Consider the following 23,227-nt stretch of genomic DNA (forward strand, 5'->3'; position numbering starts at 1 on the left):
ACCAAACACAAGCTTACGGAATTACGGAATTGGGACAATAAAAGGGATGAAGACCACCCGCCCAAAATTCAGTTTTATCTTGGGTCGCAGAAAGGCCCCCACCAACTGATCCACTAGAGCTATTTTAAGACAACGAACAAGATGGAAAGGATGCAGAGTCCTTACTCAGTCCTTTCCATATACATTCATCAGCACCTCTCGACTTCAAGGCTAGCATTACATTTTGTCTCCTACGTCGTTTGCTGTATTGATGGTCCACAGGACCCACATGCACCGAATAATGGGACATATGGGATGCTTGGAGAGCCGTCCGACTACATACAACTATATCCAATACGGGCCCACAAAGAGCCAAGGGATGAATGGACCTAACTACCCGCACCAGCCTAGCCATAGCCAATATCTATTTAGGGAGACAATTTCACTTTAGTGGGTGTCTCAACTTCAAGGGAGGATATAAATATAATACTAGTAATAACTCTCAAGTCTCCTCAAGTCTCAAGGGATCGTCATTCGTCCACACCACAGTGTCTAGACTCTAGAATGCTTTTTCTTCACTTTAGCTTGCACTTTGATTGGATGGGTCTCTCATTCTTGCCCCCATTCCCCAAGCGAGATAACAAATTTGGTTCATGGCTGACACGACGAAACCGGCGCATTTAAGAATCTCATCAAAATCTAATCTAATGCGGTGTTATCATGCCTATGCCCATGAGCCCATCCATCCAATTCTTCATCATAAATACAAATAAGCCTATTATCCACAAACGCCAACCAGAGCAGAACAGAACAGTACCCCCAACTCAACCACGACTAGCTACGAGATCGAGATGATGTCTGCGTTTTTCATCTCACTCCTTCACATCTCCTTCTTCCTCCTCTTCCAAAAGACCGCCATCACTGCTGCTGCAGCAGCAGCCACCCAATTGAGGCCTGGTTTTTACGCTGAGACGTGCCCGGCAGCCGAATCGATAGTAAGGGATGTAATGGCGAAAACCATGAAGAGAGAAATCAGAAATGCTGCCTCGGTCATGCGCTTGCAGTTCCATGACTGCTTTGTTAATGTATCTCTCACGGCTCTCGCTATATTATTAGAAGTCAACTGCCTTTTCTTCTTCCTTTTTTCATTTTCACTAATCTACAACCACTCAAATTCAGGGCTGCGATGCGTCTCTCTTACTGGATGACACACCCGATATGCTTGGCGAGAAACTCTCTCTTTCTAATATAAACTCGCTGAGATCCTACGAAGTCATCGATGGGGCCAAGGCAGCCTTAGAGCAGGCCTGTCCGGGCGTCGTTTCTTGCGCAGATATCATAATCATGGCTGCAAGAGATGCCGTTGTATTGGTAACAGTAACACACCCATAATTAACTCGAATTATTTCAGTTACCAGCTGCAAGAACTCAATATTCTAGTACTGATTGTTTTAGGTTTTACTTTCCTTTTTGTAATTTCTTTACGAGCCGAGCCGGGATTTTTTATTTTGGTGTTGCAGAGTGGAGGACCCAATTGGGAAGTCAAGCTGGGAAGACTAGATAGCCTAACGGCCAGCCAGGAAGACGCTAACAGGATCATGCCGAGCCCGAGATCAAACGCTAGTTACCTCATCGATCTGTTCAGCCAGTTTAATCTCTCTGTACAGGACCTGGTAGCCCTGTCGGGGTCTCACTCCATCGGCAACGGACGATGCTTCTCTATCGTGTTTCGCCTGTACAACCAGTCGGGAACGGGCAGGCCTGACCCGGCCATGGACCCTGAATACAGAGAGAAGCTGGACCGGCTCTGTCCACTGGGGGGAGACGGCAACGTGACAGGAGACCTTGACGCAACTCCCTACGTATTTGATAACCAGTACTTCAAGGATTTAGTCTCCTTGAGAGGCTTTCTAAATTCCGATCAGACACTTTTCTCGTTGGATGCTCGAACTCGAGAATATGTCCAACATTTTAGCCGGGACCAAGAGGTGTTCTTCGCGGCCTTCGTGGAGGGGATGATAAAGATGGGTGACCTACAGTCGGGCCGACCGGGGGAGGTCCGGAAGAACTGCCGGAAGGTCAACAGCCCGCCTCTTCATGCCTTGCTTAAGTGACTCTTGATCGAGATAGGAGGTGGGAGGAATGGGAAAGTAAGTTATTAAAGGAGATTGCGTATACCCAAAGTCAGTAAATTAAGGACGGAAATGTATTGTTTTTGTAAGCTATTGCCTAAATATTATTAAAGAAATCGAAGGAATTTGGCGTGGTAAAAAACACTAAAAAGGGCAGACAATGAGTAAATAATGGGTTACGAATTGGTTTTTTCTGTTGCTTATACTTTATTCAAGTGTTTATCAATCAATTTTCTCCGTCAAATCTTCTTGATTACGATATCGCGATACTGTAGGTTCTCATCGTCAAAATGACATCTTCAAAACGATTGAATGGTTGGTGGATGGGGATATATATTTGTGATGATGTTCGAGTTGAGGTGGATTAACAGGAAGGGAAAGGAAGAGGAGCATTCCGATTTCGACGCTCAAGTCAAATAGTCAATCGAGAATGAGATTGGCATGTCCTTATTAAAATACCTGCGAGGGAGTTATACACTTCACTTTGTGGGACACGTGGTGTCTTGAGATTCCGGGAGTTGGTTTCATACTTATTGCAGGAAGGAGGTTGGACTGGGTCAGCATTTTGCCACGTGTTCTTCCTCCGTGGCGTTCACCATAGTCATCCTCGGATCCACGGTGATTGGTCATGTGCCATACTGTCCTCCATGTTACCCATTCTGAATAGCTCGGCCAAGTGTTGCTTACGTCACATCCACGTGGCAATTCAATTGGAGTGGTTTATGCCCCCATTAATTTGTAAGACGACTTGAGAGGAAGTGAGCAAGTGATCGAGATCCTCTGGAACTGTTTTTTGTGTTTGTTTTTTACTTTCTGTGACGAATCTGCGTGGGAGGAGACAGAAATGGAGGTTAAGTATGGACTGATCAAGAACCCAGAGAAGAGCAAAGGAGCTCTCACATAAACTATTAAACGTTTCAGGCGTTATAGAGGAAATCAAGAATATGTGGTGGGGGTTAAGGGAGAGATATTTTTTGAAAGAGCAAGTGAGAATTTGCTATGGATTTTCTTTACCAGAGAAAATGACGGGAAACAAGTGTTGAGGGATGAGCTATGGATGGTGAAATAATATTCTCTTATTTTGAAAGAATACCCAGATGATATATTACCATCTTAAGTGCAGTTGAACACTATCAATCTGTGGGTAAGAATACTAGACATCCCCATAGGGTATAGAACTAAAGAAACTGGAACTTTATTGGCGCAGGAAGCATGGGAAGTGCTGGAAACAAGGCCTGAAGAAGACAGAAGGAAGAAAAAGAAAGAAGAGTGGAACATGGGGTTGAGGGTTAGAGTGAGGGTTGATATCAGGAAACCATTAATTTGGGTGCTAAAGAACTCTAGAAGATGGAAAGGAGAAATGGTTTCCTTTCCAATATGAGAATCTACCAATCTTCTGCTACAAATGTGAAAGGCTTGGAGATATGGAAAGAGGGTGCTTTGAGGATTTGGATAATACCAAATCAATAGAAATGTTAATTTTAAAGTTGGATGAACAAAGTTTGGATGCGTCTAAAGTGTTGACTGGCTATGGTCCATGGTTGAGAGCTAGAGTTGGGCAAGAAGATCACCGTTTCTTAAATCTTGAAAAAAAGAGGAAAGATCAAAGGGAGAAGAAAACAGAGACTCAGATTCAGTACGAAGAAGCACAAAAAAGAGAAGTAACCTTGATGAAGCCAAGAAATGAGACTCCTTAAACCAGATTGGTAGCTGAGGGCGAAGCTAGAACTGAAACCGGTGAAGCAAAGGAAGATGGAACAGAAATTCAAACAAGCACCAGAACTCTAGTTAGAAGAAGACTGTTTTCTAAAGATCTTGGCAAAGATGGGAAGGCAATCATGGAAGGAGTTCGCTGGAATCTCAACGTCATTCTGTCACCGGCAACCTTTTTCCGGAGAGGAAGCTCGAGTAGAGGTGATGAGGCGTGGAGTAGAAGAAACCTCAATCCCAGCCGAGGAAGTTTTTCCCTTCCAGGATACTTTGCAAGAAACAAGATGGAGCTGAGTCCTGAAATCAACAGAAAAGGAAAGATGTGTCTAACCTTACACGTCTTACCTGATATGGATAGGGAGGAGGATGGTGGCGTAGAGAAGAAAGAAAAGCAGTTTTCCTATTTTGGAGAATTAACAAAAGGGAAACCAGAGGTTTCGTATGAGGCTGGAGATACAGTTTCAGGAGGAGCAGACAACAGAAACATAATAAGAAATAAGGGAGGACGAGATGGGTATGGGCAAGCAGGTTGACCCGACTAAACCGGATCTAAACCCGCATCAAAAAAGGGGGAAAATGCCCTAGCACCTCATCTGTTCGCAAAACCAGTAGAGAAAAGAGGAGCAGACCGCCGAATATGGAAGAAAAAGAAGAAGAAGGAGCAAAGCGCAGAAAGAAAGATCAAGAGGACAAAGAACATGGGCTGGAAGGCATAGAAGGGGAGATCCTCAGCTAGTTCAAGAGGGATATTGACCAGCAAACACCAATGACTACAAACTAGATCTGGACGGCGAACTGTGAACAGGTATGTCGAACCCAGGAAAAAGATAATGTGCTACATTTCTCTTACTATGATGATCAGTCAGTAGATATGTTGAAAATTTCAAATTCACTTTTTGGTACAACAAAGATCTCTCCTAACCAAAACCATATGTATGTTTCAAACGAAAGAAAGAAAATGGAAGGAAAAAATGTAAACAGAAGAAAAAAGGAAAAAAAAAAGATGAACATATCTCAAAAAGAGAAAACAGTTATAAGATGAGCACAGAAAGAAAAGAAATAGGAGAACAACTTTTGAAAAGAAGATGCAGTAATAAGATGAGCATAAGAAGAAAAGGATTAGAAAGAAAAAGTAATCTGTGGAGAATAAATTTAAAGAACTTTTTACAAAGTCAAAACAAGAAGAAAAATGGCAGAAACAATAAATCTGAGAATAGGAGAAATAAAATTAATGGAGCTAGGGATAAAAAAATTTTCCCATCATTGGAAAGAAAATGTAAAATCAAAAATAAGAGAAAAGAACACCAAAAATTTTCAAAAAAATCTTAGGTTTTAACTGCTTAAAAAATGTGAAATTGTTTGGGCTTGCGGGAGTTGACCCAGAACAACTTCCTCTGTGAAAACGAAATTCCTCTGCTGGAAGTACCAGGGAGTGGGTTCCCCTTTGACAGTTCGATCAGCAAAAGAGGCCTAGAGAAAGAATAAAGCTCAAATTATCTTCCTTTGTGAAACTAAATGCAGTCTACTAGATTGTAAGAATCTGTTTAAATGCTGCAAGAATTAGAACTGTTGGGGTGTTGATGCCAGGGGCTTAGCAGGAAATCTAGCTCTATTCTAGGATGAAAGTCTAAATATCCAAGTCTTACCAGCAGATAAAAACCTAATTCACACCAAAATAACTGAAGAAAGCAATAATAAAGAGTGGAACTGTACCTTCATATGTGGAGAGCCTGAAAGGAGTAAAAGAATGCAATTCATTGAAAAAACAAATTACTTAGCTGATAGAACAAGGGGGTCTTGGTGTTGTATTGGTGATTTTAATATGCTATTTAACTTGGATGATAAAGTAGGGGGAAAAGCAATTAGGGTTGGTGAAGTTAGGAGAAACAGAGTTATCATGCATGACTAGGGTTTAGAAGAAACCCTGAGTTCAGGGCCGAAATATACTTGGAATAATAAAAGGGACAAGGAAGCAAATATAAAAGAAAAATTAGACAGGGGACTATGTAACTTAGAGTGAAAAGAAAATTTCCCTGATGCAAAAGTTATTGTCCTTACAAACCATGGTTCTGATCACCTTCCAAATATGCCTAGACACCAACCCAATATCTTTCAAAATCAGGAAGCCATTCAGGTTTGAAGAAATGTGGCTTACTCATTCAAACTGTGCAAAGGTTATTAAGGAAGCTTGGACTGAAAAGCAAAGCAACCAAACTGAGTTCATTGTTCAAAAAAAATGTTGAGATTTAAGTAGGATTCTAAGGAATTGGAACAAAAAAGAATTTGGGAAGGTTCAATGGTGGCTTGAAAGCCTCAGAGGAGAGCTTACTATGGAGAGAGAAATGAAAGGGTCAAATTATGACCAAGAAAAGATCAATCAAATTGAAAAGAATTTAGATGAATGGATAAGAAGGGAAGAAATCATGTGGGCTCAGAAAGTTAGGGTAAATTGGATTAACTTTGGTGATAGGAATACAAGGTTTTTCCATAACCAAACAATCAGAAGAAGAGCAAAAAATAGGATTTTAAAGCTAAAAAATGAAATTGGAGAGTGGATTGAGGGACAAGAAAATATAAAAAAAAATCATGGAAAATAATTTCCAACAAATTTATACATCCTCTTGTCCCATAAAAATTGGAATAGCCATGCAAGGAATCCAACCAGTAATAAATGAAGAAACCAATGAAAGCCTTGAAAAGGAGGTATCAGAAGAAGAGATTAAAGAATCCTTGTTCCAAATGGCCCCCAGGAAAGCTTCGGGGCCAGATGGATTCTCAAACTTCTTTTTCTAATATTTTTGGGAGTTAGTGAAGGAGGATGTGGTAAGGGATGTTAGAAGGTTCTTTAGCATAGGTGAGATGAGTAGAAGCCTCAACTCAACCTTTATAGCTCTAATCCCTAAAATAAAAAATCCAGAAAATGCATCCCAATTCAGGCCAATTAGTCTTTTTTTTTTTTGACAATTATTCAGGCCAATTAGTCTTTGCAATACTGTTTACAAGATAATTGCAAAAATTTTAGTAAATAGGATGAAACCAATTCTGAAGAATATTATCTTAGAAAACCAAAGTGTCTTCATCCTTGAGGGAGCCATTTCTGACAACATTTTAATTGCTCATGAAGTAATGCATTACATGACTCATACAAAAGGAAAAACTAGCTTCATGGCAATTAAACTGGACATGAGCAAAGCTTATGACAGAGTGGAATGGGAATTCCTGAAACAAACCATGGAGAAAATGGGCTTTGGGGATAAGTTCATTCCTTGGATCATGAGTTGTGTTTCCATAGTTACTTACCAGGTCTTAGTAAATGGCTCCCCTTCAAAGAAAATTTGCCCTCAAAGGGGCTTAAAACAGGGGGGTCTTCTATCCCCTTACCTCTTTCTCTTGTGCTCAGAAGTCTTCTCATCCATTATTAAACAAAACGTGACCCAAAAAGAATTCTCTGGCATCAAAAGCAAATTTTAAGGAGGCTAGTACTCTATTGGAAGCCATCCCCCTCTTTGAGAGAGCCTCTGGGCAACGGGTGAATTACCAAAAATTTGAAGTTTTCTATAGCAATAACACGCACCCCAAATTGAAAAAGATGGTTTCAAATGTGCTAAAATTTAAAAAAGTGGACAAACCATCTATCTATTTGGGATCTCATCCTCTTGATAGTAGGAAAAAGAATCAGATTTTTGAATATCTTGTTGAGAGGGTCTCAAATAAAGTCAAAGGTTGGGGGGGATCTCTGCTATCTCTGCTAAAATTAGTCTTTGCAATACTGTTTACAAGATAATTGCAAAAATTTTAGTAAATAGGATGAAACCAATTCTGAAGAATATTATCTTAGAAAACCAAAGTGTCTTCATCCTTGAGGGAGCCATTTCTGACAACATTTTAATTGCTCATGAAGTAATGCATTACATGACTCATACAAAAGGAAAAACTAGCTTCATGGCAATTAAACTGGACATGAGCAAAGCTTATGACAGAGTGGAATGGGAATTCCTGAAACAAACCATGGAGAAAATGGGCTTTGGGGATAAGTTCATTCCTTGGATCATGAGTTGTGTTTCCATAGTTACTTACCAGGTCTTAGTAAATGGCTCCCCTTCAAAGAAAATTTGCCCTCAAAGGGGCTTAAAACAGGGGGGTCTTCTGTCCCCTTACCTCTTTCTCTTGTGCTCAGAAGTCTTCTCATCCATTATTAAACAAAACGTGACCCAAAAAGAATTCTCTGGCATCAAAAGCAAATTTTAAGGAGGCTAGTACTCTATTGGAAGCCATCCCCCTCTTTGAGAGAGCCTTTGGGCAACGGGTGAATTACCAAAAATTTGAAGTTTTCTATAGCAATAACACGCACCCCAAATTGAAAAAGATGGTTTCAAATGTGCTAAAATTTAAAAAAGTGGACAAACCATCTATCTATTTGGGATCTCATCCTCTTGATAGTAGGAAAAAGAATCAGATTTTTGAATATCTTGTTGAGAGGGTCTCAAATAAAGTCAAAGGTTGGGGGGGATCTCTGCTATCTCAAGCAGGAAAAGAAGTCCTTGTAAAATCAGTCTTGACTGCAATCCCAACCTACTACGTGTCTTGCTTCCTACTCTCTAAGAGCATTTGTAGCTCTTTAACAAAAAGCCAAAAATCCTTCTAGTGGGGAGATAAAGAAGATAGGAGAAAAATAAGATGGGTAAACTGGAATCAAATCTGTAAAAACAAATCAAATGGGGGGTTAGGTTTCAGAGATCCTAGTGCTTTTAACATTGCTATGCTTGCCAAACTAGCATGGAGGCTTTGTTCTGATACCACAAGCTTATGGGCAAGAGTTCTAAAAGCAAAATATTATCCTGAGCACCTTTTTGCCCATGCAAAGCTTAGAAGCCAGGCTTCATGGGGGTGGAGGAGCATTTTGGAAGGAAGGAAAATTTTGGAAAAGAGTATCTGTTGGAAAGTGGGTAGTGGCACCAATATTAAAATTTGGGATGATCCATGGATTCCAAACATAAATGGTTTCAAATTAATGGGGCTAATGCAAAAAAAAATAGTGAGAAACTTCGAAGATTTAATTAATCAAGATAATAGAAGCTGGAACATTGAAATGATAAATTCCTGTATTTCCCCTGCATTTGCCCAAAAAATCATAGAAATGGAGATTCCTTCAAACCCATGGGATGATAAATTAATTTGGCTAGGAAGTAAGAATGGAAAATTCTCAGTTAGGTCTGCTTACTTCCTTGCGAAACAAATACAAGAAGAAAATCTAGAAAATAATGAAGAATCAATACAAAATAAAAAAATTTTGGAAACTTGTTTGGGGTCTCTCAATTGAACCAAAAATCAAACATTTCCTTTGGAGATGCTATGTCAATGGACTAGCAGTCAAAGAAAATGTTGCTAAAAGAGGATTAAAAAACTCTAGTACTTGTGAAAGATGTGGAAAAGACTGAGTCAATTCTATATGCTCTGCTCTTGTGTGATAAGCCAAGATGCATTTGGTTGGGCTTGGGCTGTGGCATCAATCCAAACTATGGCCAAAATTTTTCAGTTTTCAAAGATTGGTTAATAAATATATTCCTCCAGCTAGGAAAGACCCGTCAGGACAAATTAGCAGAAATTGCTTTAGTGTTATGGGGAATTTGGAAAGATAGGAATACATATTACTTTGAAAATGAAAATTGAAATCCTCTTGTAGTTATCTCCTTCATTTGTAGGTCAATAGTGGAGAGATATCATTTCTGGCAGCAGAGAGTAGAAGGCACTTCCAAGACTAGACAGATCAAGAAGAACTCTTTTTGGTTACCACCAAGTCAAGGGCTTATGAAAATCAATGTTGATGGTGGTTTTTTGGAGGCAACTCCAAGCTTCCTTTGGCTTCATAATTAGAGACTATCAGAGTTGCTGCTGGGGTGCAGGTTTTGGACCAATTAAGGCTTCATCGCCTCTCAAAGCGGAAGCTCAAGCCCTTCTAGAAGCAATCCTTTTTGCAGATAGGATGAATCTTTCAGACCTCTGTTTTGAATCAGATTGTGATTATCTCGTTAAAATGATCAATGCTACAGAAGGTTATGAAGATCCAGATACCATCTTTTGTTGCAAGGATGTCCAAAAAGTCATATCTAGAAGGAATTACAAGATTCAGTTCTCTCCGAGGAAAGCAAATCAAACAGCTCATGTGGCGGCCAAATGTGGCTATTCAGGGGTCTTTTTAAATCCAGCTCTGCAAGTCCTTTTTGTCTCTCTAATGTAGTAAATATAGACTGGCTTTTTGTAATCGGACTTGTTAGTATGGTGTGCTTGTGTTTTTCTGTTTTTTTCCTTTTACCTTTCTTGTTTCTGTTAACAGTGGAGCCTGTATGTGTATGTGCCTGTCCTTCTTGTTGTTTTCTCTGTATTTTTAATGAAATATTATCAGTTATTCACCCAAAAAAAAAATCAAGGATAGCAATGCCTTTTAATTGTAGCTAAGGGTAGCCCAGATGAAGCATTAATAGGAGGATGCCATCGTAATAACGTTTTGATGAAATGTTCCTCGAGGGATTAAAACTAAGGCTGTCCAATAAAATACACCCCATGACTGTCTGCTTTTTCAATGAGTTTGCCCATCAGATATGAATTTCAAAAGCAAAAACAGAGTGCTTTGTGACTTTGTATTTAAAATAAAGGTAAATTATAAAGACCCCCCTGTACTATGGGGTCTGTGACAAAGACCCTTTTCTGTTAGTTTTTTGTTGAAATCTGCTGTTACAATATTTTTTAATTATTATACTACCCTTGTAATAAAGATAATTAGGAGAAAAACACTGTTCATCTTCCCCAACCTCGTGATACACGAACAGCGGTAGTACCTCAGATTCCTTTACATTTTTCTCTCTCTTTTCTCTCCTGATTTCTCTTCTTCCCCTTCCCCTTTCTCTACTTTCAATAACAGCAGCCCAATTCCAGGACCGTGAGCAAGAAGGCGATTCTCCTACGGCTGAAGTTGAGGTAGTGATCTGCTGTCACCAACTGTTTCTCAGCAGCAAAGTTGACGCCTGGGTCTGAGGTAATGAGGAAATAGCAGTGGGGATGTATGGATTTGCAGCGATCAAAAACGTTGCAGTCCACGACGACGACCACCAAATCTAAGTTCTCCACAATTTCATTTTCCCTTCAGAGCTAAATTCTTCAAGCTGCGACGCTTTATCACTATCTCCTTTAGCTGTACCAAAGGAGTAAGGACTAAGGAGATGAAGTTCTCTACCTAGTACCCTAGATCTTAGTTATTCTTATATCTTCTTATTTCTTCTATTTCTTATGCATACCACAACTGAAGTTGCTCCTTCCGCGGGTTCTGCACATTCACAGGCTATACGAAATGACTAGGATTAACATTAGACGTTTAACAAAAAATACACGAGGACTAAAATGTGACCGAAATTCAAATAAATTACCAGATTTGATTATTGAAATTTTACAATTATGAAGCAACGATAAAATGGAAGTTCACAAATTAATTCCAGTGTGTAATCACCCTCCTAATCTACGTCATTCAGACTTCCAAGATCTAACCAAAACTGGCGTAGTGGGAATAAAGACAGAAGAATAATCGAACATTTCTCCAGGAAATTGAAAGCAGACAGATCTTAAGCAACCGGGGGCCGGAGAACATGATCTTGTGAGGTATCAACTGCAGCGGGTGGCATGAATTGCCACATTGCAACCCCTGGGTAGGAAGCTTGGTGGAGCACTCAGAGTTTTGACTTGCTGTTCCAGCTTCTCTTTCTGTCTTCAGCCTCTGTTTCTCGTCACGAAGTTCATTCTTCTCAGCCTACCAAATTAAAAAGCAACAATGTGTAACAAAAAACAAAGATGCAGTATAATGTCACCCAGTATATTGAAATATCAGCAAATTTAAATTCACCAAACCAAATAAGGTTCAGGAGCCAATAGGAGCCCATAGCCAAATTGCAAATTTGGAAAGTATGGGGTGCTAAACAAAACACATAATGTAATGACAAGAGGTATTGAAATAGCAAATTGAACCCCAGGCTTACCTTCAGCTCTTTGATCTTCTCCAGTAAGCTCTCATTTGATTCCTTCAGCTTCTGGGCTTTACTTCGCAACTGAATAACCATTCGAACAGCATCAGTCAATATAGCAGCCTTGTCCATCTTGGGTGGCCTTCTAGGTTCCAGGATGGTGACAGCAGATCACGGTCCTGGAATTGGCCCTCTAGCCCCAGGCGTCGACTTTGCTGCTGAGAAATGGTTGGTGACAGCAGATCACTACCTCAATTTCAGTTGCAGGAGAATCACCTTCTTGCTCACGGTCCTGGAATTGGGCTGCTGTTGTTTAAAGCAGTCTGGGTGTTAATGAAAGAGGAGAAAGGGAAAGGGGAAGAAGAGAAATTGGGGGAGAGAGAAATGTGAAGGAATCTGAGGTATCATTGCTGTTCGTGTGTATCGTGAAGTTGGGGAAGATGAACAATATTTTTCTTCCAATTGTCCTTGTTACAAGGTAGTATGGGGATTACAAAATATTACAAGGACGAATTTCAACCGAAAGCTAATAGAAGGGAGTCTTTGTCTCACTGTCATAATACAGGGAAGTCTTTCTTGCAAAATAAAGTATAGGGGGGTCTTTTTCACATACCCCATAGTACAAGGGGGTCTTTGTAATTTACCCATAAATAGGAAGGCTATATGAATTTGCATGGTGATGCTATTGCAGCAGGTGTAAAATCTGTTATTGGATGATCAGTTTGGAAAAAGTGCAAATATAAATATACAATACAAATACAGACAAGATAATACAAAATATAAGGTTTTACATTCTAAATATTTGTATTTATACTTCTTCCAAACTGAGCTTAAGGGTTGAAAAATCAGTGTCTGTTTTGATTGGAGGTTGCAATAAAAGACCACATGCTGCTTTTAGAGAGCTCTTCCAGGTACAATTAAGGAATTTCGAAGCAACTTTACCACTATAATATTGAACTACACGATCTGTTCATTTCCTTTTATAAGAAAATAATAAATTAGAGGCCTATAGGGTAATCTTGAGTGTTAATTTATTATGTGATTAATACTTTCTTTTGGTGAAGAATTATGCCTATGAACCAATAATGAGAGAAGGGGTAACTTTCTGCATTAATAACTTATTTTCTACCTCTGCTTCCAAATTTGAATTCTAACTTAGTGTTTGGTACCACTGTTATTTATAAAAAAGAAAAAAAAAAACGAAATGCTGTCACGTTAACACTACGTATGTTTTGTAATGGAGACTTGCATTCTGTTTGGTTGAACTGTTTAAAATGAAATGGTTTTACTTTCATTTTTTTTGGATAATGTGAAACCATGTTTTGGAAGAAATATCTTTTGCAATGAGATAATGACATGGGATAGGGGTGTTGATGGATTGGATCATGATCTGATCTTATTTTGTTGAATTTGGATCACCCCTGTTTGATTCTTTGGATAATAGAATATGATAAAAAATTGGATCGGATTCAGATCACTCCTATCTGATCCGATATATGTTATAAATAATATAGATATATATATTATTTATTTATTTATAAATATATTATTTATATTGTATTTTTATAAATTTGTTATATTATTATTTTGGGTAAATTACAAAGACCCCTGCACTATGGGATTTGTGACAAAGACTCCCCTGTACTTTGTTTTGCGACAAAGACCTCCCCTATATTATGACCGTGAGACAAAAACCCTCTTCCGTTAGCCTTCCATCCAAAAAAAGCCATTACAATATTTTTTATTCCTCATACTACCCTTCTAACAAGGACAATTGGAAGAAAAAACACTGTTCATCTTCCCCAACCTCGCGATACACGAACAGCAGCGGCTAATCCCTTCTACCTCAAATTCCTTCACATTTCTTTCTCTCCCCCGATTTCTCTTCTTCCCCTTTCCCTTTCTCTCCTCCCCTTTCTTCTTCCCGCTTTCCTCTCTTTTCCGTTCCTCTCAGCCATAACCGCCACAACTCGTGTGCAGCGTTCGAGGCTCAAAGGTCAGGAAAGTTCCCTTCAAATTGTAGGCTTCGTTGGAGAGGAGACTCTGGGCTTGAAGATGGAAAACTTGCTGATGCAGTTCTCTCTCTCTCTCTGACATTCAGTCACCCAAAAGAAAAGTAATTAATCAGATATTTCAAGGAATTTCTGAATTCAGATTCTCTGTTTGCTTTCAGGTGGATCTTGTTGGGGATTGTTATGATGCAGGAGACAATGTCAAGTATGGTCTCCGCATGGCTTTCACCATTACAACGCTAGCCTGGGGTGCCATCTTTTATCGTGCAGAATTACAAGCAGCTGGGGAATTGCACAATGTAAAAGACGCCATCCACTGGGGAACAGATCGATTAGATTTATGATGAATTGGAACGTTTTGGCTCTTGGTGAAAAAGTGGGAGACCCAGTTAAAGATCACCGGTGTTGGGTGCGACCGGAAAACATGGATTCCCCGAGAATACTTCTAAAGATCGACAGCAACACCCCTGGTACAGAAATTGCAGCTGAGACAGCTGCAGCATTGGCTGCTTCATCCATTGTTTTCAGGAAAACAGATCGTTCGTATTCTCGTAAATTCCTCAACAAGGCAAAAGTGGTAATCCAAGAACTACATTTCATCATGGGGGGATGTTGTTTCTTTTAATTTATATGGTTTAATAACCACTTAATTTATTAATTGGACTTGTTTTATTCTTTATCTTGTTGGTCATTGATGTGCATCTCTTTCTGTTTTCAAAAGCACATAAAGGAACCTTTGATGGAGAGTGCCCATTCTATTGCTCTTATTCTGGCTAAATGTAATCTCTCCCTTTATCTCTCGGTGTCTGTTTCTGTGTGTCTTTCTTTCAACATCAACATAATTGGGTTAAAATGCAGGATGAGCTGCTGTGGGCAGCTTCATGGTTATACATGGCTACCATGAAGCCAGTGTTTTTAGAATACATTCAAGAGGAAACCATCAGTGCAAGTTGCTGAATTCAGGTGGGATCTCAAAGCTCAGCAGTTGTATTTTGGAGGGGAGAAAAGTCTAGAGAACTTCAAGAAGCAGGCCGACAGCTTTGTATGTTCTGTGCTTCCTGAGAGCCCCTATAAGCAGGTCTACTTCACTCCAGGTTTGTCCCTTGCTACCCAGAGTATCTTAATCAACACACACCACCGTAATTAATCCACTTGAAGCAGCAGCTAATACTAGTGCATTTGAATTTTCAGGTGGGTTGATTCATTTCAGAGATGGAGCCCACACGCAATATGTTACAGGCACTGCTTTCTTGTTTAGTGTCTACAGCGATGTTCTTGCTAAAAGGTGGCATGCGGGAGCAAAGAGTTTGACTGTAAAGATCTCATGACGTTCACCAGGAAACAGGTAATGAGGTTAATCTCTCTTTGGTCTCTCCTCTCTCGAAGTCTCACGCGCTAACATGCCCAACCCGGATCAGATTAACTGAATTCTTCTTCTGGAAATTAATTGCAGATGGATTATTTGCTTGGGAAAAACCCATTAGGGAGATCATACATGGTTGGGTTCGGCAACAACCCACCGAAGCAGATGCGAATGTAGCATCGGGGGATGTTGAGAAGCGCGTACCAATCCATGTCGTCTTTCCTTGTCCTCTTCTGTGTAGCAGCCAGATGGACGTTGTAAGCAGCGAGGAACCGATCAGATGACCTCCTTGGCGGCGTTGGCGTGCTTGATCGCGCCTTCTACGTCCTGGGCCTTAGAACCCTTCTTCCGCAGTGTGTAGGGCTCTATCGCCGAGAGGAACGGAAAACAGAGGAAGGGGAAGGGGAAGAAGAGAAATCGGGGGAGAGGGAGAGAGGGAGAGAGAGAGAGAAATGTGAAAGAATTGAGGCAGAGGGGATTACCGCCGTCGGGTATCTGAGGTCGGGGAAGATGAACATAGTTTTTTCCCCGAATAGATTTTAGAAGGGTAATATGGGGACTAAAATATATTGTAACGGCCTTTTTGGACGAAGGCTAATGAAGGGGGGGTCTTTGTCTCATGGTTATGGTATAAGGGGTCTTTGTTGCAAAATAAAGTACAGGGGGTCTTTGAAATTTACTTTTATTTTTTTATAAAAACATGTAGGGATGACAATTTTTCTCATTTCTTAGATATCCATGGGGATCCACTCCGAATGGGGCAGGGATGGGGATGATTTTCCCCTCGTGGGGATGAAGATGGGGAAATTTCATCCCTATTAGCGGGGACGGGGAGAGCATTCTTCACCCCACGGGATCTCCACTAATATATGTATGTATGCATACGTTATATATGTATATATGTACACATACATCTACTATATATTGATATTTTTAAAAATATGTTGAATATGTGAATATTTTTTAATAAGATTGTAAATTTTAATTATTTTGTTTTTATTTTTTAAATAAAATAAAATGATTAATGATGAGGATAGATTTGGCCCTCCAGTGAAATTGTGACACGTTGTTACGGTTCAAAGCAGGCTTAGCCTTGCCTACGCTTGGCAGGCTTACGTTAGGGACATGCTTGTCATTTTCGCCTGTAAGATTTTTTGGAGAACTGATGTCATCTTCAGGCAGACCACCAAAAGCTTAACGTACTCTTTGAGGAGGGGTGGTCGACCTCCTTGGGTGCCTAACCTTGGCACTCCTAGACCTTCATCCCCTTGCGGGGCGGCCCTGGTTAATGGCTAGCATGGCTACCAGGGTTCCTCATGGGCGCACACTTGCTCATGGGGACAGTGTTGGACTGGCACTGCGCTACCGATACTCAAGGGAGGCTTGGCATGCGGGCCTGGCTCAAGCATGTCCTTCACTTCGCCAGCCCCTTGCCCAAGCTAATTGAGCTATCCGGTTGCCCTTAGCGCACGGGTGTGTTCCGGCCAAGCGGTTGCCTATCATCATCGGCATACAGGAGACCCTTCACATCGGTGCCAAGTCACCTCTTCGGCGCATGGTCACTTTCCATTATGGTTGTCCCCCTTTAGCACGTAAGCGGTGCCTCCCAGGGACCGGTCTGAGCCAGGAGAGTGCCCCGGCCATTGGACTTGAGGTCATGATCCAGTGCTACTGACTTTGGTGGAGCCATCCCATTGGGCAACTCCTAGCCTCTAAGCGCATAAAGGCTTGTCCAGGCCTGCCTTGGCCAGGACGCCGCACGGGTTTCTTCCGCTGTAGAACTACCCCCGTGACAGTTGGTATCAGAGCAGGTGCTCCTACAAATACTCTGGACCTTGTCTTCGTCCCTACATCAACCCAATGAAGAGCAATCAGGGCATTTCCAATGACACACCACATGGGCGGATTCAAGCCCACGACACTGACGAAGCTCCACTTGACGAACCTACCAAGACACAAGCCCCAAAGGGGCGTACAACCAAAGCTAGCAAGCACGACAAATCAGTCGACCAACTAGCTACCGTGGACATGCGCCTCCTACGTTGCGAGGTGACAGTGGAAGAAACCCGAGATCGGGTTGATGAACTCCACCTCAACCTAGAGACGGTTGAGAATGCAGTGGTGGAACTAGAAGGACGTTTCAATGGCGCCTTCAGAGACATGCACACCACCATACAGAATTCGGGAGCTGGGCCTTCCCAAAGCAGCCTACGGGGCTTGCTAGACAGATTCCAAGCGCAATTGGATGAGATGAGAAATGAGATGACTCTCCTAAAGAGGGCAGTGGCCAACACACCAAGCACTCCCTCCACCCTAGCTTCCATGAACATCAAGATCCGAGAGCCAACACCTTACTTGGGTGCTCGCGATGCTAGGGAGCTTGACAATTTCTTGTGGTAATTGGAGCAATATTTCTCTGCCACTGGCATCATTGACAACCAAACTCAGGTACGTACAGCTGCTATATATTTGATTGATATCGCAATGTTATGGTGGCGTAGGTGTTGCCAAGACATTGAACGTGGAACCCGTACCATCAACACTTGGGTTGGATTCAAGCGTGAGATCAAGCGGAAGTTCTACCCAGAAAATGTGGAGTACTTGGCACGCCGAAGAATGAAGAATCTCAGACATCAAGAATCACTACACGACTATGTCAAGGAGTTTTCGGCCTTGACGCTGGAGATCACTGACATGTCAGACAAGGATCTTCTGTTCAATTTTATGGACGGTCTCAGGCCAAGGGCTGAGCTCGAACTCCAGCGACGTGGGGTTGAGGACCTCGACACCGCCATGGCCATAGCTGAACAGCTTGTTGATCTAAGAACACCTAAGGAAGATGTGCAAAGACCATCCAACCCAGGTACCATGAGTTTGAGTGGGGGAGATCCACAATCAACCCCTACAAAGGAGAAGCCAGTGCTCGCGGACAAGCCCTACACTTACCAACAAGGGAAGAAGCCACAAGGAGGCCCAAGCTACCAGGGCCACCAATCCACTAGGAGACCTCCTCCTGCGCCGTGTTACCTTTGCAACGGGAAGCATTGGACGAGTGACTGTCCAACCCGAAAGAAAATAACTGCCCTCATCGCCAAACTCAGCGATAGTGAAGAGAGCGATGAGGAGAAACCCACAGCGGCGCCCAGAGTAGGCGCCCTCCAACTCATCAATGCCATGGTCAAGAAAGAGGCCACATCAAAGCGGCCCACCAAAGCCCACAAGGGGCTGAGTTATGTAGACATCACCCTCGGCGGGAGGCCGACCCAAGCCTTGGTGGACACTGGGGCCACCCATAACTTCATTTCGCTTGTGGAGGCAAAGCGACTCGGCTTGACCACCACCAAACAAACTGGGTGGGTCAAGGCTGTCAACTTCGGGGCCAAAGCAGTAGAGGGCATGGCTCGTGGAGTAGAACTCCGACTTAGACCATGGAAAGGACCCATCAATCTATTTGTGGTTCCCTTGGATGATTTTCAGGTGGTTCTTGGAGTGGAGTTCCTCAAGCAGGCGGAAGCAGCACTTATGCCACACATCAACAGTTTGCTTATTCTGGATGAACACTCCCCTTGCATGGTTCCTGTCTCATCAGCCTTGCAGATACTTGGGAAGCAGCTTTCAGCCTTGCAGTTGTACCAAGAAACTATCAACCATGAAGACAGCTCTGCATCAACAAGGAAGAACCCCTGTCAAGTACCTCACATCGACATTGGAACTGGTTGGGAAGTCGTCACTAGGAAGAAGTCACCCCCAAGACAGTTCCATTTTCAGCGCCAGCACCAATGCCAGCGCCCAAGTCAACACCAGCAGCAGCATCAGCTTCAACGCCAACCACATCAGCAGAAGTCAACTTCACAGCAGAAGCCACAAGTGCCTGCAACTGGTGGGCCCAACAGAAGAAGACCCAAGGCCGTGTCAAACCTTGCCCACATCTACTACTACAACCACCGGGGAGAGCGAGTGCCACCCAAGCCATCTAGGGACCACATTCACATCATCCCTAAGGCTAGTTCCCGTAGTAGCCCTATGAGATACCCTTGGGGAAAAATGCATAGGAATCCACACCTTAACAATCCAAAACACTATTTTGATCCTTACCTGGCCCAAACCTACCCCTTCGCCAAACAGAACCAGCCACTAACATACCTTGAGGCTGCCAGGAAAGGACTTAGCCATAGGAAACCCCACTAGAATGAGTCAACCTGACCATGCCACCAAAATATACACCTCGGCCTTGGACGACAGCCGATTCGGGGAGCAGCAGAACCCTCCTTCCGCAACAGTAACTCTAAGGGACCAGCCGAAGCCGATCTCCGAGGACGTAGATCGAATTGAGTGGGGGAGAATGTCATAGGTGACTCCTTCGTCGCGCCATCAAGCACCTACAGAGAGCCATCCGAGTGTCGACCGCGTGCCTTCATGGTGTCAACATGTGTGTCATGGTTGGGTTTGCTTGTATTTTGTAAGGGGAACCGCCAATGGCGTTATTGTAATTACTTAGTATGCTTTTCCATCATTTTGATGTTTCCTATTGTCACTCCCCCAAAAGCTTAACGTACTCTTTGAGGGGAGGTAGGTAGTCGAGTGAGCTCATAAGCGTGTAAAGGTTAAGCACGAGATCCCCTCGACACTGTACTGTGTTCTTGTGCTTACCACTGATTAATGCAATACAAGTAGCCTTTTGCTAATTCGTGTGCCTTCTTGTTGCCTTTGTGTGTGTGTTTGCTTTGTTTTGTAGGCTTACTCGCCCATTTCGAGTGCCGCACGGGCCCCAACGATTACCCCCATGACAGTTGGTATCAGAGCAAGTTGGCTAATTGCAACAGCAGTTGGTTTTCAGCAGATTAGCCCAGAGCCAGTTGAAGCGGTCATTTCGACAAGCAGCATTTTGTGGGGTGCGGTCCCTAGTCACCTCCACCCAGGATCGAGCAGATTTCAAATCAGGCTAGGCAAGAGGCCATTTCATAGTTCGTGTCCCCATTCCAATGACATTACAACAGCTTCCCTCGCGGTTGCAGACGTGATGGTCGTTGTCCTCATGCGGTGGCAGATGCGTGAGCCTTGATAGGAATGTGGGTACACTGCCCGAGCAGATTGTTTATTAGGCCTATCAAGAGGCCGTTCAATGTTCGCGTTCCCATTCCAATGACCCTAAAACAGCTTCCCTTGCGGTTGCAGATGCATTGGTTGTTGTCCTCATGCGGGGGCAGACGCGTGGGCCTTGTTAGGAATGTGGTTACGCTAGCCGTTGGAGCATGGCGGCCTTACACTGGCAAAGTTTCAGGTGGACATGCTCAGTTTTTAGGTTGAACACTTGCAGCAGTAGAAGCTTATCACAAGGCGAGTGCATGTTCGGCAACTCATGGGTAAAAGTTGCCACACTCGCATTTGAAGCGGTCAGATCTCCTTGAGGCAGCAGCAGTGGGGCCCCCTCGGAGCGAATATGTAGCCCGAACCAGCGAGGTGAAGCGTAGTTTCGAGGGCCGTGAGAGCATAAGCCATGTCTAGGTTTGAGTAACCCGCACAGGGCGAGGTGAAGACCGCAGGCCAGCATGGTGAAAGGGTACACCCAGCATCCATCGCCAACAACAGGAGTAGACCTATCAACGTGTTCGGTAGCATCACTGAAAAGCTACCAAGAAGATGGTTGAGCCTTGAGGTAAGATGATACATGGGGCGGACCTCCGCGAAGCACCACACACATTTCTTCGAGGGCCCTTCTTTCACAGTTCAACGGCATAGCCATTGCGCGGTTTGAGTAACCTCGACATTGGGGGTGAAGTCCAGGCAGGCCGACATGGTGAAATGGTTGCGTCCCCATAAACGGACACCAATATAGGCAAGACCCGGACTAGCCAGACGAGCCCTGGAACTGGCAAGGAAGTGGATGGCGCGGGACACAAACGCCCATTCACGAGGAAGACCCATTGTCGAGGACGACAATGGATTGAGTGGGGGAGCCTGTTACGGTTCAAAGCAGGCATAGCCTTGCCTATGCTTGGCAGGCTTACGTTAGGGACATGCCCGTCATTTTCGCCTGTAAGATTTTTGGGAGAACTGATGTCATCTTCAGGTAGACCACCAAAAGCTTAACGTACTCTTTGAGGAGGGGTGGTCGACCTCCTTGGGTGCCTAACCTTGGCACTCCTAGACCTTCATCCCCTTGCGGGGCGGCCCTAGTTAACGGCTAGCATGGCTACCAGGGTTCCTCATGGGCGCACACTTGCTCATGGGGACAGTGTTGGACCGGCACTGCGCTACCGATACTCAAGGGAGGCTTGGCAGGCGGGCCCGGCTCAAGCATGTCCTTCACTTCGCCAGCCCCTTGCCCAAGCTGATTGAGCTATCCCGTTGCCCTTAGCGCACGGGTGTGTTCCGGCCAAGCGGTTGCCTATCATCATGGCACACAGGTGCCTGTCATCATCGGCATACAGGAGACCCTTCACATCGGTGCCAAGTCACCTCTTCGGCGCATGGTTGTCTTCCATTATGGTTGTCCCCCTTTAGCACGTAAGCGGCGCCTCCCAGGGACCGGTTTGAGCCAGGAGACTGCCCTGGCCATTGGACTTGAGGTCATGATCCAGTGCTACTGACTTTGGTGGAGCCATCCCATTGGGCAACTCCTAGCCTCTAAGCGCATAAAGGCTTGTCCTGGCCTGCCTTGGCCAGGACGCCGCACGGGTTTCTCCCACTGTAGAACTACCCCTGTGACAACGTGGCACCTCGTGACAACTAGGCAAACACCCAGGCAAACAACTTACCAAGTTTGTGTCCCACCCGGGCACCGGCCTGGCTGGCTTGGCGCAGCCTGCGCGCGACCTGGCCAGATCAGCCGGGCACATGATCTGACCTGGCAACCTATAAGACGCCCACCGAGAACCATTAACGGCATACCCCGTGAGCTCGGTAGCTCACAAAGGAGCTCGCCAAAGACCTCGGTAGCTCACCAAAGAGCTCGCCAAGGAGCTAGGCAGCTCTCCAAGGAGCTCGCAACCAAGGAGCCAGGCAGCTCGGCATAGCTTCCCTGGGCTTCTCGCCACTTGTAGGGTAGCTCGGTACAGAAGAGTAGTTTGGCGTATCGCAAGAAGATCTCCTGCCTGACAACCTGGCCCAGACACCGACACGCCGACTGACACAGGCACCGACCCGGCAACCTGGCCCGGACACAGGCGTTGACCTGACAACCTGGCCCAGACACCGACCCGCCGACTGACACAGGCGCCGACCTGGCAACCTGGCCCGGACACAGGCGCCGACCTGGCAACTAGGCCCGGACACCGACCCAACGACTGACACAGGCGCCAACCTGACAACCTGGCCCAGGCACCGATCCGCCGACTGAAACAGGCGCCAACCTGACAACTTGGCCCAGGCGCCGACCTGGCCGCCTGACACAAGCGCCAGCCTGACGACCACGAGGAGTTCACCACCGTACCCCGGTTCTGACGGGATGTGACAAGTCTTACCGTTTGGAGGCTTTTCACCCAACTAACCCGCGAGGACTCCGGTATATAAAGACCTCACCCCCAAAGGGGAGAGGAGAGAGGAAAAAGGATGGTAACCCCTGCTCTCTAGCTCTCTCATTTCTCTCCAAGCTCTCTATAATCAGAATGCTAACTTAGGCATCGGAGAGTCCCCGCCGGGAAAATACCCCCGGGTCCTTTGATCCAGTTCTCGCAGGTCCTTCAGCTCCCGCCGCCTACAAAGGAGAGGAAATCACCTCATGCGGAGGGTAATCGGGTTGCGCTGCACCAGGGAGCTCCACCATCCTCTGAGTTGAAGGCCACCTAGGCGCAAGTCAAGTGATGAGTCCACCAGGCAGTTCGCCACCAGGGAGTTCGCCACCAGGTAGTTTGCTACCAAGGAGTTCGCCACCAGGTAGTTTGCTACCAAGGAGTTCGCCACCAGGTAGTTCGCCACCAGGGAGTTCGCCACCAGGCAGTTCGCCACCAGCGAGTCTGCCACCAGGCAGTTCGCCACCAGGCAATTGGCCACCAAGCAGTTCGCCACCAGGTAGCACCACCA

At 44.2% G+C, this 23,227-nt stretch overlaps 1 protein-coding gene and 1 pseudogene across 3 annotated transcripts; both read left to right on the forward strand.

Moving 5' to 3' along the window:
- The first annotated feature begins 111 nt into the window (after positions 1–111).
- LOC104604497 (peroxidase 17-like) lies at positions 112–10,272 on the forward strand. Of its 2 annotated transcripts, none has more exons than XM_010268860.3 (4): positions 112–1,064; positions 1,159–1,350; positions 1,500–4,626; positions 9,505–10,272. In XM_010268860.3, exons 1-3 carry the CDS (start codon positions 831–833, stop codon positions 2,091–2,093), a joined length of 1,020 nt encoding a protein of 339 aa, XP_010267162.1. In that variant the 5' UTR covers positions 112–830; the 3' UTR covers positions 2,094–4,626; positions 9,505–10,272. The 2 variants fall into 2 exon arrangements, with proteins under 2 accessions (XP_010267162.1, XP_088745034.1); XM_088888908.1 differs by having other exon boundaries at positions 9,524–10,272.
- Positions 10,273–14,266: 3,994 nt separating this feature from the next.
- Positions 14,267–16,154, forward strand: LOC104609363 (endoglucanase 16-like; annotated as a pseudogene). The gene is made up of 4 exons (XR_016076202.1): positions 14,267–14,419; positions 14,701–14,936; positions 15,034–15,187; positions 15,296–16,154. The product of XR_016076202.1 is annotated as an endoglucanase 16-like (transcript).
- The last annotated feature ends 7,073 nt before the right edge of the window (positions 16,155–23,227 follow it).

Source organism: Nelumbo nucifera, chromosome 5 (assembly GCF_055504915.1).
Source record: "Nelumbo nucifera cultivar China Antique chromosome 5, China Antique-T2T, whole genome shotgun sequence".
NCBI lineage: Eukaryota > Viridiplantae > Streptophyta > Magnoliopsida > Proteales > Nelumbonaceae > Nelumbo > Nelumbo nucifera.

What these genes read in the sequence shown, in the direction of transcription:
- LOC104604497 (XM_010268860.3), top strand. Translation starts at nt 831, where the DNA reads ATGATGTCTGCGTTTTTCATCTCACTCCTTCACATCTCCTTCTTCCTC. An exon ending in TCCATGACTGCTTTGTTAAT is followed by an intron (nt 1,065 to 1,158) that starts GTATCTCTCACG and finishes ACTCAAATTCAG; the next exon opens with GGCTGCGATGCGTCTCTCTT. An exon ending in CAAGAGATGCCGTTGTATTG is followed by an intron (nt 1,351 to 1,499) that starts GTAACAGTAACA and finishes TTGGTGTTGCAG; the next exon opens with AGTGGAGGACCCAATTGGGA.